The following is a 12,834-nucleotide window of genomic DNA, read 5'->3' on the forward strand; positions in this document are numbered from 1 at the left end:
CCTTTTAATTAATTGAATGTATTTTTTTAGTTTTTGAGATGTGGGGAGGTGCCTTAACTCAGAGACACTTTGCCTCACAAATTTAAGATTTAAGACATCTAGAATTCATTGAATAGCAAGACTTCTGATTGAGGAAAATGATGGGGTGTCAAAATCTCATATGTTCCTGCACCCTTCACTGAAGCAATCTGTCCTATTGACTTTATAAACTCAACTTATAAAACTATTTAAGATGGGTCTGCACCTGTGAAATGGAGTGGGAACTGATTAAGGATATCCTCAAAGGCCTTCTTTTTACACAGATACCCCGCAGAGAAAGAGATACATGGTTAAGCACAAATTTCATGAAAAAGAGTTTTATGTTGTTTTGGCATTGTGTCAGCTTGATGTCAAGGAGTGTAGACAGGGCTGTAATATTGTGACAGCTCCATGTAAAATACAGTAGATGTGGGTTTTTGTTTTGTGTATATACAGTAGGCAGGATGCTTAAGATGTGTAAACTTTATGATAGGTATATTTGAAAGAGGTTGTGTAAATTAAGTTCAGCATTCAAACGTTTGTGTTTATACCATTGATCAGGAAATTTTCCCCAGGTCTCTAGGTCAGGAGTAGCAGAGTGTAGCTACCAGTAGCACAGACACAGAGTTACCAGTATTGGCAGCAAAAATTTTGTGTGCTACTATCCAGTGTTTTTCTTTTCTTTATAGGACAATTTGGAATGCATGACTATTGGGGATCACAGTACAATAGGTTTCGCTGCCCAGCTGATAAACTACAAAATGCTTTTCTGAGTTTGTAAATATGATCACTTGCTCAGGGTTCATGTTAAAGTACGTATAAATGAATATTACCGAGACTGAGGACTGATTAAAGCTTAGAGGTGTGCGAAGGTGTTAAGAGCTACCCTCTAGAACTTCTTAAAGTTTTTATTTTAACCTTCGGCATTCCACAGATATAAACTCTTTGCAAACATAAAAAAAACAACCAGGGTTTGCAATAATTATAGCACCTACTGAAAAGTGATACCCTGCAGTTTGGAATTTATTGTGTGACCTATTCTGAATTTTTGACCTAAGAATGGGTTGCGCATTTTGGTGCTTCCACACCGCATGAAATTCCTCATGCCCTGCTATTTAATGGGCTTTGTCTCACTGTTTATTTTGGCAGGTTTGACCTGCCAAAATGTATTTCGAAAAAAGGATAAATACGGAATTTGTTGCCCTCAGTAATTAACTACTGTGGTGTGGTGACCTCCATATTACTTGTACTGTTAATCACTGAACAAACAAAGGGGTTGTGTAGGAAGGGGAGCTCATATTGAGCCTCTAAGAATAAGAGGTGTTGATGAATACAATTCTTTAAATAAACAATTTCAGTGGAGAATGTTATTGCAAAAATGATTTTGGATGAAAACGTTGTTCTGTGTCATTGGTTGTGAAGAAGACCTTTGAGGGTACAGTTTTAAACGTTTGCCATCTGAGAAGCAAACGATGAATGTATAGAATTTACCAGTAGCACATCACCCCAAATGCACAAAGAAAGCCTCTGAATTAAATCAACAAAGTTAACTTTAGGATTCAGTGTGTTGTGTATTTATTTTTCTTTAAGTAATTCTAGGTAAATTAATGATTATACATTAAAAATAAATCATTTTTTTCAAATGTGATACAATTCACTAAATTTTATATAGGTACGTCTCCTCCCTGGTGGAAGAGAACTCCATGAACAGGTGGAAGGCTAAAAACAGTTACTTTGCACTTGTAAACTCAGTCATGAGAGTCTCCTCCCCGTCATTTGAGGGGATAGAGACTCATGAAGGTAAATCTGGGTGTACATCTTCAGATGCAAATGGGGAATTGCAAAAAAGAGGAGAATTACAACTAGGTTTGGGAGTAAATCTACACACGCAAACTTACCTAATGAACTGGCCCTAAATGTATTTTCCATTGTTTGTCATGTATCCTTTTATAGCTTATTAGCATTGGAATTGGCTAGCATTTGTTTGGTGCTTACTTCATGACAATGATGAACAATGGCCAAGTAATAGGATATTTTTTCTCAAACACTTGCATATTATACAAGAACACCATAGAAATGCTTTACTAAGCTGTGTGTATCTACTGTACCTTTAATTCCATTTCCTTCACTGCAGTGTATTTGGCCCATTGAGCATGTACTGAAAGAGAAAATCAGATTGAAACATTGGATTACCCTCTACATAGAGCTTTCTCGACCATGGATAACTTTATATTTGTACCATTGAGGAAGAGCACAGTCATGCCAAACGCAATCGTAAAGTCTCTTAACCACATCAGATTATGTCATACAAACTCAGACAAATAACCACTCATACAGTAATATCAAACTTCATGGATGTAACTTTACTCATCTTATGCCCTCAAAGTGGTTTGGTAAAAATTAATCTTGTAATTTGACATGTTTATTTTGATCACACATGTTTTAGTGATAAGCAAATCTGGGTCTCTGGGATTCAGACTACGAAGATACAATTTGAACCTGATTGGTAAAGGAGCATTTTTTATCATAATTTCTCCAAACTCTCATCACTATCCACAGATCCCAGACTATTCTAGGGATGAGAAAGGTATGATTTGACGGTTGTGGGAAAGTGGTTAATTCATTGAGGAGGATTGAGGTTCATCACAACCAAGAAATGCACTGTCTTGTTAGGTCTAGTAAAGGTTTCTGTAACTTAAACCTGAGCTCAACCTCTGGTAACTATGACACAGAAGAGGCAAGCATAACTTACAGAAAATATCTAAAACATTTAAAAGTATGAACACAGTTAAAAACACAAAAACACAACATAATAAAAATATCAACTCAACTCTAATGTATAGATATATAGTATCAACTAGAGTGAACAGATATCACCAAAGTGACAAAAAGTCAATATGGAGAACCAGAAATATGAATTCATAATGTTTTACTAAGAAATAGCAACACATACCGTAAAAGTGTCAATGCTAGCTAATAGTCACAATAGACTGGGACCTAGGTGTAGTATGAGGCCAATTGTAATTGAGTCTGTGTCAGATTCACCAACCAGGTGATCTTACCTTGAGATTTATTCTTTTTTCTGGAAGTCAAAATCCTTCAGTGGGGCAAGGCAGGATGCTGCACCAAGAAATTCCTCAAGGAGTCAAACTGGTATTGGGCAATGTACTGCTGAATCTGTTGATTTTGGTGAGAAAAGCTCCAACCAGGGAAGCTCAAACTTTGGACCTAAGGAACTCATCTTGTTGAGATACTTTTGATGCCTTTTCCTCAGAATTATTTTCCTTTTTTGGAGCTCAGAATCCTTCACTGGGGAAGGATGCAACTATGTCCAATGCAGTGTTCCATCAGGCTAGACACCTCTCCAAGGGTCCGCTGAATTGGATTTGCTGCTGTAGAGAAATGGTGAGCAAGAGAAAACTGATTTCATAGCCCTGCAAGGTTGCACCTTGGTTGGAAATGCTGAGGTGGTTTGTCCCTGTCCTCCGGAGGTCTGAAAATCGGAACATTTTGTAAGTCCTAGGTTTATAGGAGTAGTGGGAAACATCCAATTGGACACAGGCAAGGGTCCAGAACCTAGGGAAAAGCACTTGGATGGGGGGTGTCAAGACTCACTCAAGTAGAGGCCACCAGCAAGGTCCATGTTAGGTCCAGTTAGTACTGGTCAGTTGGAAAATGCAGGAAAAACCCTCTTGCAGATTTTGGTAGCCTCTAACCAGACAGAAATTCAGCCAATTAATTCTCAGAGTCTACTTCTTTATCCTAGAGGGAGCAGTTCCAGTCCTTCAGAGCTTTGCTCATGGCACAGACAGAAGACCCAGTCTTCCTTTGTTCTTCCACAGTCCCAGAAATTATGCTGAAGAGGGTGCCTGAGGATGCCACACTTATGCCTGGCACTAGCTAAAGATGTCTCCTGCCCCTCCTTAATCACTCACACACACAGTTTCTCTGTACCCTCCTGCACACAATTCCACATTGCCCCTCATTCTTTAAGCCAAAGATATGGAAACCCTTCACCCATTATGCAGAACATGTGTGCCTACCTAGAGGTGTGATCAGAGCATTGAGAAATGCCCTGCTTCTTGATCACTTCAATCCAGTGCTGGGGCTAGCTCTCCCCCCACTGGGTTTGGTGACTGCCTTACTGGGAGGATACAAATTGGGGCCTTTTCAGGGTCATCTAACCCTTGCTTGTGACAGGGGAGGCACCATAGAAGTAAATTATTTTCCTTGGCATACTCTAATTGACTTCCTGCCAGGGGACAAGAAAATACCTATCCGCACCCAAGCCAATGTCTCTGCTTTGAGAGCAATTTTCACAATCAATCAAGCCTAAGCACTCACTGAGACACTTCTCGAAAGCTAATCTAAATTAGCCTCCAGGAGCTTCAAGAAGCAAAACAATAGCTTTCTTAAAGTTATGTTTCGTGAAAAAGTATTCACATCTGACTTCACATTGGGCTGGGCATTTAATAAATAATAAGCATTGTAGTCTAAATTTATTTCTAGCTGGTCCCAATCCAGAGAGAGAAGAATAAATATTTAAATTTTTCTCAGTGTTTTTGTTTGGGCCAACCTGCGTTGTTACAGTGACAATTGCCTTCAGTTGCTAGTCACTATAAGGACATGTTACCTTTTAAGTTTTACATGTCTCACTTTATATATCATGTACCTTTTTTTGTAGGCTTCAAGACCTACACAGCAGTGACTAATTAATATTTAAAAGGAACGTTTTCTCTTTTCAAAAAGGGTTATTCTTACAGGCCGGGCTGCAGGTCTTAAACTGCAGCTGCCAGGGTACAGTGGTAGTCACGGAGTCGTGTTTGCCTGGTCACGCCAATGAATGGCAAAGTAGTTCTGTATTCCATAGGGGCCATATAACTTTCCATACCATGGGTATTTTGAGCACCATATACTATGGACATACAGGAAGGTTCAATATTCCAATTAGATGTTAATCAATTTCAACATGTTTTAGGGATCACAACACATCATTGTGGCCTGACTAGCACCATCACCATACACAGAGGTAAAAAATTCAGCACCATCAGTCCACAGGAAATGTGACTGACCTTGCTGAAATAGGTACTTTTTCACACTGGCCATGAACTGAAATTATTGTTCGGTACACAAGGACCATCCACTGAGTAAAATTAGAATAATTAAGGCCTCCCATCCATAATTAGCTTTTTATCCCAGCATCAGGTTCAGCGCTGAAAACCAAAAGTAGAGGTCACGGACTCAAAGGCACAGATTAGTCAGCCCCATAAGGAGGAAGTCGAGGGACAATGTGAGCAAACCCTGACCCCTAAGCCAATGTGAGGTACCCTCATTGCCCCCTCATAAATGTTGAATTAAAAATAATAGATTGTGAAACATAATTCACAGAATATTTCTGAGGCCATAGACCTGACAGATCTAAAATGGAGATAGTAGACCTAGGGCCATGGTCACCATCATAAGTGTATGGGGTAAGCGGCCTAGTTGTTAAGTCTGACGATTCCTGGTGCTCTCTTTAGCATGTCAAATCTTGGCCTTGAAAATAAGTCTGCAAACATATTTGAAGGTCTTTAAAGCCCTGCTATTACCCAGAACTCTTAGGTAGTTGGCCTTGGTGTGTTCAGCAGCAAGGACTGCACTTCCTGTGTAGTCTGTGGACTATTTTACATTTTAAAGACCATTCTGAGCTTATTATTGGTTGAGAACCCATGTAATCTTCTAACGGAACAAAAAGGCCATTTTCATTGGCATCATTTTTAAAAAAGCAGAAGGCCAAAACACTGTGAGGGAGAGACAATTGCATTAAAGCCCTCAAAATGGCAGAAATAACCAAATACCAAGCATAACATGAAATTCCTGAAATTATGCACATTATGCTGGATTAATTCAAATTTCAATGAGGCCTAATTGTGTAACCTCTGGTACTGTAGAAGAGTTGGCCTGCACCAATGAGATGATGGAGCAGATGTCCTCAAATGATTCCATCATTTCAGAGTTTTTTGCCATCCCTCTGAGGAAAGAAGGTGAATACCTAGACCATGATCTGCAAATTCTGTGAGCAAAAGCTCACCTGAGGCCACTGAGTACTGTACTCCCTTGGGGCACTGACCATGTGAAGACACTGCAGGTGTAAGCATATTAAGGAAAACATGAAGTACCAGCAGAAGCAGTCCTCAGCAGAGGTGGAAAAACAGCATTCTACCAAGCAAGCTGGAGGAAATGCTGACCAATCAGAAGGCAGGGCTAGGCACACACACCTGCCCAGCACCATGATAGCCTTGAGGATTATGGTCCATTTTATAAATGCACATAACATAACAAGAGCTGTACACGTAACTGAAGGTGTTTGGTCTATGTTGAATGAAGTGCAAAGTCCACATATTTGTGGTGAACAGAACAAGAAGACAGGAGAGAAGATGTGGATCAGCATTTCCAAGCATACCATAAACAAAATGAATAAATAAACAAAAGTGTCTATTTGCCACTACACCATTTGAAAAAAACACTAAAAATGCAAAAAATTCCCTCCTCTGGAAATAGTTGACCTCTAGATCTGAGGACCTAGCTAACGATTTTACCCTACCACCATAGGGGTTATGACACAACCCTGACATGGAGGTAATTCAGTTGAAACTCAGCAAAATAAAAAGTACCCTGGCCCAAATTCAGTTGAAACTCAGCAAAATAAAAAGCACCCTGGCCCAACCCCCATCATGTCTCTTCCCAACTAGTCCCCATATTCCCTGCTGGAGCACTGTACTCTACAACCCCCACAAACACCCCCCCTTTATTTTGTCTTATGCCCTTGTGCCACTAAATGATGCACAGCTCCAGCGCCGTTGACCACTCACCAATCAGGTAAACATTGTTTCATCAATGACACATAACTGATCTCCCCACTACTAAGTTAATCCAGTCCAACCACCTAAACAGTACTGTGAACTGATCCCTCCGCCCGTTATATGAGATTCTCTTGTTTTCCTAAAGCATGTTATCGCTCTAACTCATTGTTAGCTGGAATGTTACACCACAGAAATGTTTTTAGTAGATTCTGCTGCAGGCACATTATACAACCTTTCTATGTGAGCATGATTGGTTATTTTACAGACCCTGCCTGTATATGAACTGTGGCTACCTAACTGAAACCCAGTAAACAGGTTTTCAAAAAAATCTGCCCTCCTCCAAAAACACAAATAAGTTGTTTTTTTGTGAACCACCAAAAAAACAAAGAGCTTGTCTCCGGCAACTATAAGGCCCTGGGGGTTGCCAACTGCCTCTGTGGGTTGGGTGCAGGGCCAAGGCTTGGGCCAGGCCCTGTGGCCAAGTACCCAACCATTACTTCACACAGCCTCCAGCCAGGTATTTAGGTACTTTAGTGCTATGGTCAACCCTTGCTAAACATGGGCTTTGGCAATGCATGGCATTGTTGGGCTGTCTTTATTAGTATGGACAGAGGGACTGACTACAGTCCAGGTCCTACATCCAACTTCCAATTGCACTTGTGAACATTGGAGATGGGATGCATGTGGAGGTTTGATGCGTACATTGGGTGCCTGCGGTAGATTGGTCACTATGGTCAACCACTGATGCCAACTTCTGATGTGCACTACTGAAGGCAGTGCACTCTGGGGGTTAGGTGCCTGCAGCAGGGTTTAGCTTCAGGCAAGACCCTGCAGCCAATCCATGCTATACAGACAGCTACAGCTATGTTCAGTGGTAGTTGGGGGTCTTTGGCGGGTTAGAAGTCAGGCCTTACTGCAGACCAGGTGCAAGAGCTAATCCTCATTGCACTTGTGTGGATTGTATGCAGCACCTGGCTGCATTACAGACCCTGTTGCATTCCCCCTAATCCATTTATCTGAAGGTCAGGAGCAGCTGTGCTAATTTTCCCTGTGTACAGCTAAAGGCCAAGCTCAGTGAAGGTTGGGCATCCAAAAAGATTCAGAGCCAGATTGCATGCAAGATCTTGTGGCCATCCCCTGCTGCACATGCCCATAGGCCATGCACAGCAAGGCCTAGCACCCCTAAATATGGTTGGGCTTGGAGCTTAGCCTCGCAGGATGACGATGCTAAAGATGAAGGCATATATAGCAGGTTATTAAGTTTATCGTTAAAAGACACCTAGGAATTTGGGCTCTTTGCATGAGTAAAATGTTATTTGTGAGCTATAGGGAGAAACCCATCTTTTGGCCTTCTGTCTTACTTTTTTCCCTGCCATGGATATGCATGAAATCTGGCATAATGGTCCTGCACATCTGTACACAAGTGTCAAAGGCAAATCAAAAAACTGCACTTTCAGTGGAAAGTATAGCTCAACCATACTCTACTAAGTGGCAACTGTATAATTTATGCTTGATGTCTTTCTATCTACATGTACATAAATAGCACAGTGATGGTGGCTGATATGTAGATGTCTGTAAGTCAGATTTTCCATAAGAAGGCTGATTTATGTTTTGCTAATATTTGGTGCTGAGCAAAGGAAGAGGGTCCCAAAGTGCTTGTTTCCCCTTGCAATTTTCACAGGAATTTTTGGACAACGATTTAGAGACAATTGCTGAAAATTGCACTAAATTTATCTAGATTTGTATTCAGAAACCATGCTTTATTATTAATTTAGGGTTAAAAATTTTAGATATTTGGTTTTGCAGCAAAACAATTTGTTCTGATGTTGGATCTCCCATGAGACCGACCAATGTGATTGGCAGGCCACAACAACAACACAAGACATGAGGACTTAGTTCTCGAGTCCTGAAAAATAGGTTAAAAAATGTATTGGGGCATGGTAGGCGTCCCCTCGATTCCCTAGCCCTTGTGGGGGTAGTTCCAGAGAAACTGTAAGGCCTGAAAACTAAAATTGAGATTTATTTGGCTCATGGCAGTACTATCAAATTTTTATAGGAGTCACTGCAGTTCTATGTGTTCCGCAATAGTCCATATGACCAAAACAAAGTTTTAACATAGAAAGAATGTGGGTCAGGGTAGGTGGGTGGTTGACAACTCACGGGGCATTTACTGCTTGTGCTGTTTGACCATAGGGCCTGACTGCAGCCAACCACACACTGCACACTGAAATTCACCAGTTGTATATAACTGGGCTAAGTATGTCTTGCACTACTATAATGAACTGCTTATGACCTCACATCTTACATCAGTGATGACATATGAGTAGTATTTGGTTTAAGACAGTTTCTCTTCATTATTAGAATATCTAAGGAAAACTCAACTTGCTTTATGCATATATATATATATATATATATATATATATATATATATATATATATATATGTAAAACGACACACGCTCGTATAGATCCTTAGATCTTCCACCCATGAGGGGTGGAGTGTAACCAGACGAGCAACTGGTGCGAATATTTAAAGTCCAAAATCTCCATAAAACACTCACTCAGACGTTGAACCGAATCACAAAATTGTAATAACCTTAATGATACGTTTCGGCCAAACAACGGCCTTGATCAAGATTTTGGACTTCAAACAACACCCTTTCAGGGTTAGAGTGACACATAAATTATGCAAAACAAAAGAGAGCACTCTGGGTATTTCCCAAGTTAAGATGGAGAGCAGCTCCAGCAAGAAGCACCCCGCAACACCAGTGACACTCTAGATTTGCTCACCACAAATGTCTGTTTTTCTAGAAAAGTTTGTAAGCATAGGATTGGCACAGTGCCATCCACGCTGAGCTAGAAGGTGGCAAAGTATTTTGCTATTTGGACAGCAAAATCTTTAAGCATAGGACTGGCCCAGTGGCATCCTTGCCAAGCTGTAAAGTGACAAAAGCCTTTCACCACTTCAGGCACAGTATTACAGCTTTGGAATGGTCAAATACCACCCAAACCAAACTGAAATGAGCAAAAGCAACCCCTGACGTGTTTCAATGTCATTATATCTCATCGGAGAGGTTTATTGTTGTCCAGACACAAGGGAACAGCCATTACAAGTCAAAACAACACCCTTTCAGGCAATGTTGAGGGACGTTTTAGGGGTTTTGAACTGGGTTTGTTTTTCTGGATGAGAGGTGGCTTTGTTTTCTTTGAGTATGTCATGCCTTTTTCCTGGGGCTCTTGAAGTATCTGAGGTATTGGGTATGAGAGGTTTTTGTGGTTTGCAGCGTTCTCAGGTAAGTTTGGTTGAGTGTAGGGTAAAGCTGTGGTTGAGATCGTCCACAACTGATAATGTATTTAGAGGTAAGGGAGTGTTGTTGAAACCAACTGCTCTGCCAGGTTGTCCAATGCACTACTGGTCACTATTTTCCTCCTCTTTTTAACCTAGGGGGAGCAAATATGTATTTGTACATGAGCATGATACGTTTAAATTTTTTTTTTCAGTTGATAGCAGTTTTGAAGGCGCATTAGGTAAATTGGGGATATCACCAAAAGTTTATGGTACACATTATTTTCTTATTGGAACAGCCACAAATGCTATAAGAGAAAGTGGATTTAGGTCACAGGAGATCTCAGTGTTTTAAAAGATATATTAGGTTAGGTTATTCTAATGTTTGGTAGGGTGTTTGAGATTTTAGTCTTTGCAATTTACTTTGGGTAATTTTGTTTCTCTTTTCAGGTTGTGTGGTTCGTCCTCACGCGGAAGGTGCATCTGTGTGGGTCGTTGGAACTCGTTCATACGCTGGGCAGCCAAGCAAGCTAATTCAAGGCCTTTTGGATGGCAGCTGGGACTGGATGGGTTGAGGGTCAAGATCTCTTGGCTGGGAAAGAGCAGTATAAGGTGGGGGGAGCTGGTGGGTATTCTTTACACAAAAGTGGCAGGTGGGTTTTTCCCAGACTTGTTAGTTTTACACCTAGGTGAGAATGACTTGGTACAGTTATCAGATATAGGTTTACTCAATGCCATGAAGTTAGATCTTACTAGGTTAAGAACCAATTGGTTGGGTACCCATATTTTATGGACAGAATTGGTACCTAGGAGATTTTGGAGAGGTGCACATAGTTTTGAAGGGATTGAGATGCAAAGGAGAAAGGTGAATTGGGAGATGAGAGGTTTTTGTAGGCAGCATGGCATTTCTGTTTTACAACATTCAGAGATTGTGGATAGTGATGCATCATTGTACAGACAGGATGGGGTGCATTTATCCTTTTTGGGTAATGAGTCCTACATTTTGGAGTTGAGGCTTGGAACCAATTGATGTGTGTATGTTACTTACGTGACAGCACCACTTTTTGACGGATGGTTAACTGCCCTTCTCAAGGGTCAGCAGTCGGACCTTCTATGATCTCCATGATTGATGAACCTTACTATAATGTCCATGTAACCTTTGGTTTTTCAGTGAATTTCTAAGGTTTTTTAAAATCTGATTCCTAGCTTTAACGTTCCTGTAACCTTTGTTTTTTTCAGTGAATTTCAAGGTTTTTTTTAACGTTAAATAAAATGCCCATTGCAATGCAATGGAGGGGGAGAAGTTGGATGCAGGGCGTGGCCTGGCATTGTGCTGCCCCCACACAAGCTTGCTGTTCCTGCCCCCTCCTCCTTGCCATCCGTTGTCCAAGTCAACGCCCCTGTTCCCTTGTTACAGCCCTGTGTGACCATTGTTTTACCACTGCCCTTCCTACCTGCCCTGAACCATTAGCTTACTGCTCCATCCACCTTCTTCATACCATTTGTCATCCGAGTCTATGCACTAGCCCCCTCCCGCCTGCCGTGCATGATCCTATGTGCTGCCAGAGCTCTCCATTTAGGTTGATGCCCCTGCCCAATCCTCTGCCCTCAGTTGCCTAAATCTATGCCCCATCATTGGCCTCCTGCTTGGCCTCTGTAATTAGCTTGCTGTCCCTTCCCTCCTTCCCCTTGCCATATGATGCCTGTGTTCTTGATCCTGACCACTCCTTTTGCTCACTATGGGGGTCATTACAACCCTGGCGGTCGGTGTTAAACCGGCGGTAAGACCGCCAACAGGCTGGCGGTCTTACTTTGTGGAATCATGACCATGGCGGTTACCGCCATGGTCATCCGCCGGTTCTCCGTTCCACCCGCCAGGGCAGAGACGACCGCTGGGCTGGAGACCTGGGTCTCCAGCCCGGCAGCCGTCACAATACCGCCGCCGGTATTTTGACCCGGCTTACCGCTGTGGATTTCCAGCGGTAGGAACCGCCATGAAATCCATGGCGGTAAGCACTATAATTGCAAGGGAATTCCTTCCCTGGCACTGATAGGTGTCTCCCCCAAACCCCACCCCGACTCCCTCCCCTACACCCCCCACCACCCCTGCCACCCCCCAAATGTGGCAGGGCCCCCCTCCCCACCCGACCCCGACATTTCCTTACACATACACACCTGACACGCATGCAGGCACCACCCACACACATACACGCGCACACACCGACATACATGCCAACATTCACACACACAGTCAGACACGTACACCCACATTCACACATACACGCACACATCCATACAGACATACCCACAGACATGCACGCACTCATTCCCAAAACACGCAACACCCCCGCAAGCATACACGCACTCACACACCCCACTACATACACATACGCACACCCCCATGCACCTACACAACACCCCCTGCCCCCCTCCCCTAATGGACGATCGACTTACCTGTTCCATCGATCTGCTGGGAGGGGAGACGGGAGCCATGGGGGCAGCTCTGCCGACACCACACCGCCAACAGAACACCGCCGCGCAGAATCACAGGACGTGATTAGCTGGGCGGTGTTCTGTTGGCATGGAGGTGGAGCAACCTTCACTTCCCCGCCGCCCGCAAGTATGGATGTTGGCGGCTCTCCGTCGGAAAAACAACGGAGGGCAGCCAACGGTCATAATACGCAGAGCG

The 12,834-nt window shown here is 42.5% G+C and overlaps 1 protein-coding gene across 1 annotated transcript in view; it reads right to left on the reverse strand.

The window, feature by feature from the left end:
- Window positions 1-12,834, reverse strand: part of LOC138284407 (mucin-2-like) — a 1,933,778-nt gene that overhangs the window by 1,241,075 nt on the left and 679,869 nt on the right. The window contains exon 18 of the mRNA XM_069223144.1: window positions 2,127-2,176. Coding sequence (XP_069079245.1) covers window positions 2,127-2,176 — 50 coding nt within the window. The remainder of the gene's footprint in view (window positions 1-2,126; window positions 2,177-12,834) is intronic.

This window comes from Pleurodeles waltl, chromosome 3_1, assembly GCF_031143425.1.
Source record: "Pleurodeles waltl isolate 20211129_DDA chromosome 3_1, aPleWal1.hap1.20221129, whole genome shotgun sequence".
Taxonomy (NCBI): domain Eukaryota; kingdom Metazoa; phylum Chordata; class Amphibia; order Caudata; family Salamandridae; genus Pleurodeles; species Pleurodeles waltl.